At 68.7% G+C, this 2217-nt stretch overlaps 1 protein-coding gene across 8 annotated transcripts in view; it reads right to left on the bottom strand.

Moving 5' to 3' along the window:
- The window catches only part of NFIC (nuclear factor I C), a 43561-nt gene extending 41792 nt beyond the window's left edge, over positions 1-1769 (bottom strand). For 2 of the 8 annotated variants that reach the window (XM_057376899.1, XM_057376903.1), the window contains exon 1: positions 1396-1768. Coding sequence is in view for 1 of the 8 variants with exons in the window: in XM_057376900.1 (XP_057232883.1) it covers positions 1396-1398 (3 nt within the window). In the remaining 7 variants the exon portion in view is untranslated. Of the gene's footprint in view, positions 1-1395 lie in introns of all 8 variants that reach the window. The other 6 variants (XM_057376906.1, XM_057376901.1, XM_057376900.1 and 3 more) reach the window with 5 other exon arrangements.
- Positions 1770-2217: the final 448 nt, after the last annotated feature.

The following is a 2217-nucleotide window of genomic DNA, read 5'->3' as shown; positions in this document are numbered from 1 at the left end:
TTTTTTTTTACTAAACGGAGCCCATCCAACGAGAGAAAAAACCTTGCAGATTCATGTGCAACTTCTGGGCAGCGGCCCCGGCGCGGGGGGGTGGGGGTGGTGTTCCCCCCGCACGTAGCCCCGGTTCGGGGGGGCCGCCCCGCCGCATCCCGCTCATCCCGCGGAGACGCTTATTCCGCCCCCCCTCCGCGTTATTCAACCACCGGCAGCATCGCGGTGCCACGGTGCGGGGGGAGCGCCACGGGCAGCCCCACGCCCCCCCCTCGCCCCGGGGACCCCGCAACCCCCCCGCATAAAGACAGAAGGAGATTAAAAAAGCGGAGCCTGCGCCCGGCAAACTCCGAACCGCAAGTTCTCACTCCGCACCCCASCAGCCCCGGCCGATCGCGGGCGCTAATGACGCTAATTAGAGAGCGCGCGGGGAGCGCCACGGGCGGAACACAAAGGGGATCCCCGGGCACCTCCCGGGCTGGGGGGGCCGCGCCCCGCTCCCCTCCCGCAYCGGGGGTCACCGCTTCCTGCAGGGACCTGACCCCTCAGCGCGGCCGCTCCCGGCGCGGGGCCCGCGGCTCCAGCGCTGCCTCGCTCCCCCCAAAAAAGAAGAAAACCGTTTTTTTTTTTTTTTCCTTTTCTGCGGGAAGGAGCCCCCGCAGCGCCTCTCCCCGCACAACTGATTTTCACTCTCAACTTCTGCCGGCCCCCGCGGCCGATCCCCGCCCGGKGTTGGGGTTCACCCCGCACACTCCTCCCGCAGGGACATCCCCGTCCCCGCGGGATGCGGCGGCTCCGCGCAAACTTGGCCGGGCGGGCTCGCTCCCCGCATCCCGCATCCTCCCGGGCCGCGCCGCCGCGCTCCCCCCGTGGCCTGGCGGGCGGAGAAGCGGGAGAAGCCCTGCACGGCGGGGCCGGGGGGATGTTTTTCTTCTCACACGGAGGACGGTTGTGATTCCCCCCTCCCTCCCCGGTACGTCCGCACAGCGCGGACTTGAGCGCGACCCTCCCGGGCGTCACTTCCAAGTTCAAGTCGGTGCGGCTGGCGGCCTCTCCGCCCCTTTTTTTAGCGGCCATTTTCAGCTCCATCCAGCCCTCCGCGGGCTGCGGAGGCTCCCCCCGCGCCGCGCCGCGACCTCCCCGCCGGGCGGCTCCCGCCGCCGCCTCCGCCCCCCGGTACCGCGGGGCGGGTGGGCAGGGGGAGGAGAGACGGCGGCAGCTTCCCCCCGCCCGCCCCCGCCGCCCCGCGCCCCCCCGCCCCGACACCGTATTAAACTCGCCCCGCCGCCCCCTCCCCGGCAGCAACTTTTGCTCGTGGGGGCACCCGCAAACACACGCACACGGCGGGGGGTGAAGGGGAGAGGGGGGAAGTAGAAGAGAAAACGAAAGTGTCATGGGACCTACCATCGCCAAGTGCAATTAACGGGCTCCAAGTTGCTGCGAAGCGCAAAGCAAAGAGGATGGATGGGCTGGTTTGGGATTTTGGTCTRAAACGTGTGTTTTCCACCGCGCCGAAGGAGGAGGAAAAAACCGCTGCCCCGCGAAAGAATTAAAAAATTAAAAACCTAGTAATAATAATAATAACAATGATGGTAATTATAATAAAAGTCCTCTGAGGCCAGCGGCAGCAGCACAGTGTCCCCCGCGGGCGGTCACCCTCGCTCCGGCTCCGTCGCGCTGCCGGGGGCCATGCTCCGGTCGGGGGGCCGGGCTGCGGGGCGGGGGGCGCGGGGCGGTGGTGACGGGCGGCGGGAGCGCGGGGCCCGCGCCCGGCCCGGCCTCATGCGCTCCGGGGGTGGCGGGGCTGGGAGGTGGCGGGGGGGTGCGATGGGTATTTTTTGAAGGCAAGCAAAAAAAAAAATTTTTTTTTCAAAAAATTAAAAAAAAAAAAATTAAAAAAATAAAATAAAGCCCGGGAGCGGGGCGGGCGGGCGGCGCCTACGGCAGAGCAGCGCGGGCATCCCCCCCGCGCCCCCCCGGCGCAGCCCCACTCCGGCCGGGCACGGCTCCTCCTCGCAGCCCGCAGCGCCCCGGCCCCATCGCCGCCGCCCCCGCCTCCTCCTCCTCCTCCTCCTCTGCCTCCTCCCCTCGCCCGGGGCACCGGCGGCGTTGCGGCGGGGACGCTCCCGGTGCGGGGGCGGGGAGGGAGGAGGAGGAGGAGGGAGAGAAGGAGGAGGAGGAGGAGGAGGAAGGCTCCGGCCCCGCTCGCCCGGCAGCGCGACGGCG

The sequence above is a fragment of the Malurus melanocephalus genome, unplaced genomic scaffold, assembly GCF_030028575.1.
Source record: "Malurus melanocephalus ecotype Western Australia unplaced genomic scaffold, MMel_1.1 scaffold_293, whole genome shotgun sequence".
Lineage (NCBI taxonomy): Eukaryota > Metazoa > Chordata > Aves > Passeriformes > Maluridae > Malurus > Malurus melanocephalus.
Note: the sequence above shows the minus strand (reverse complement) of the source record. Positions and strands in the feature narration are given on the sequence as shown.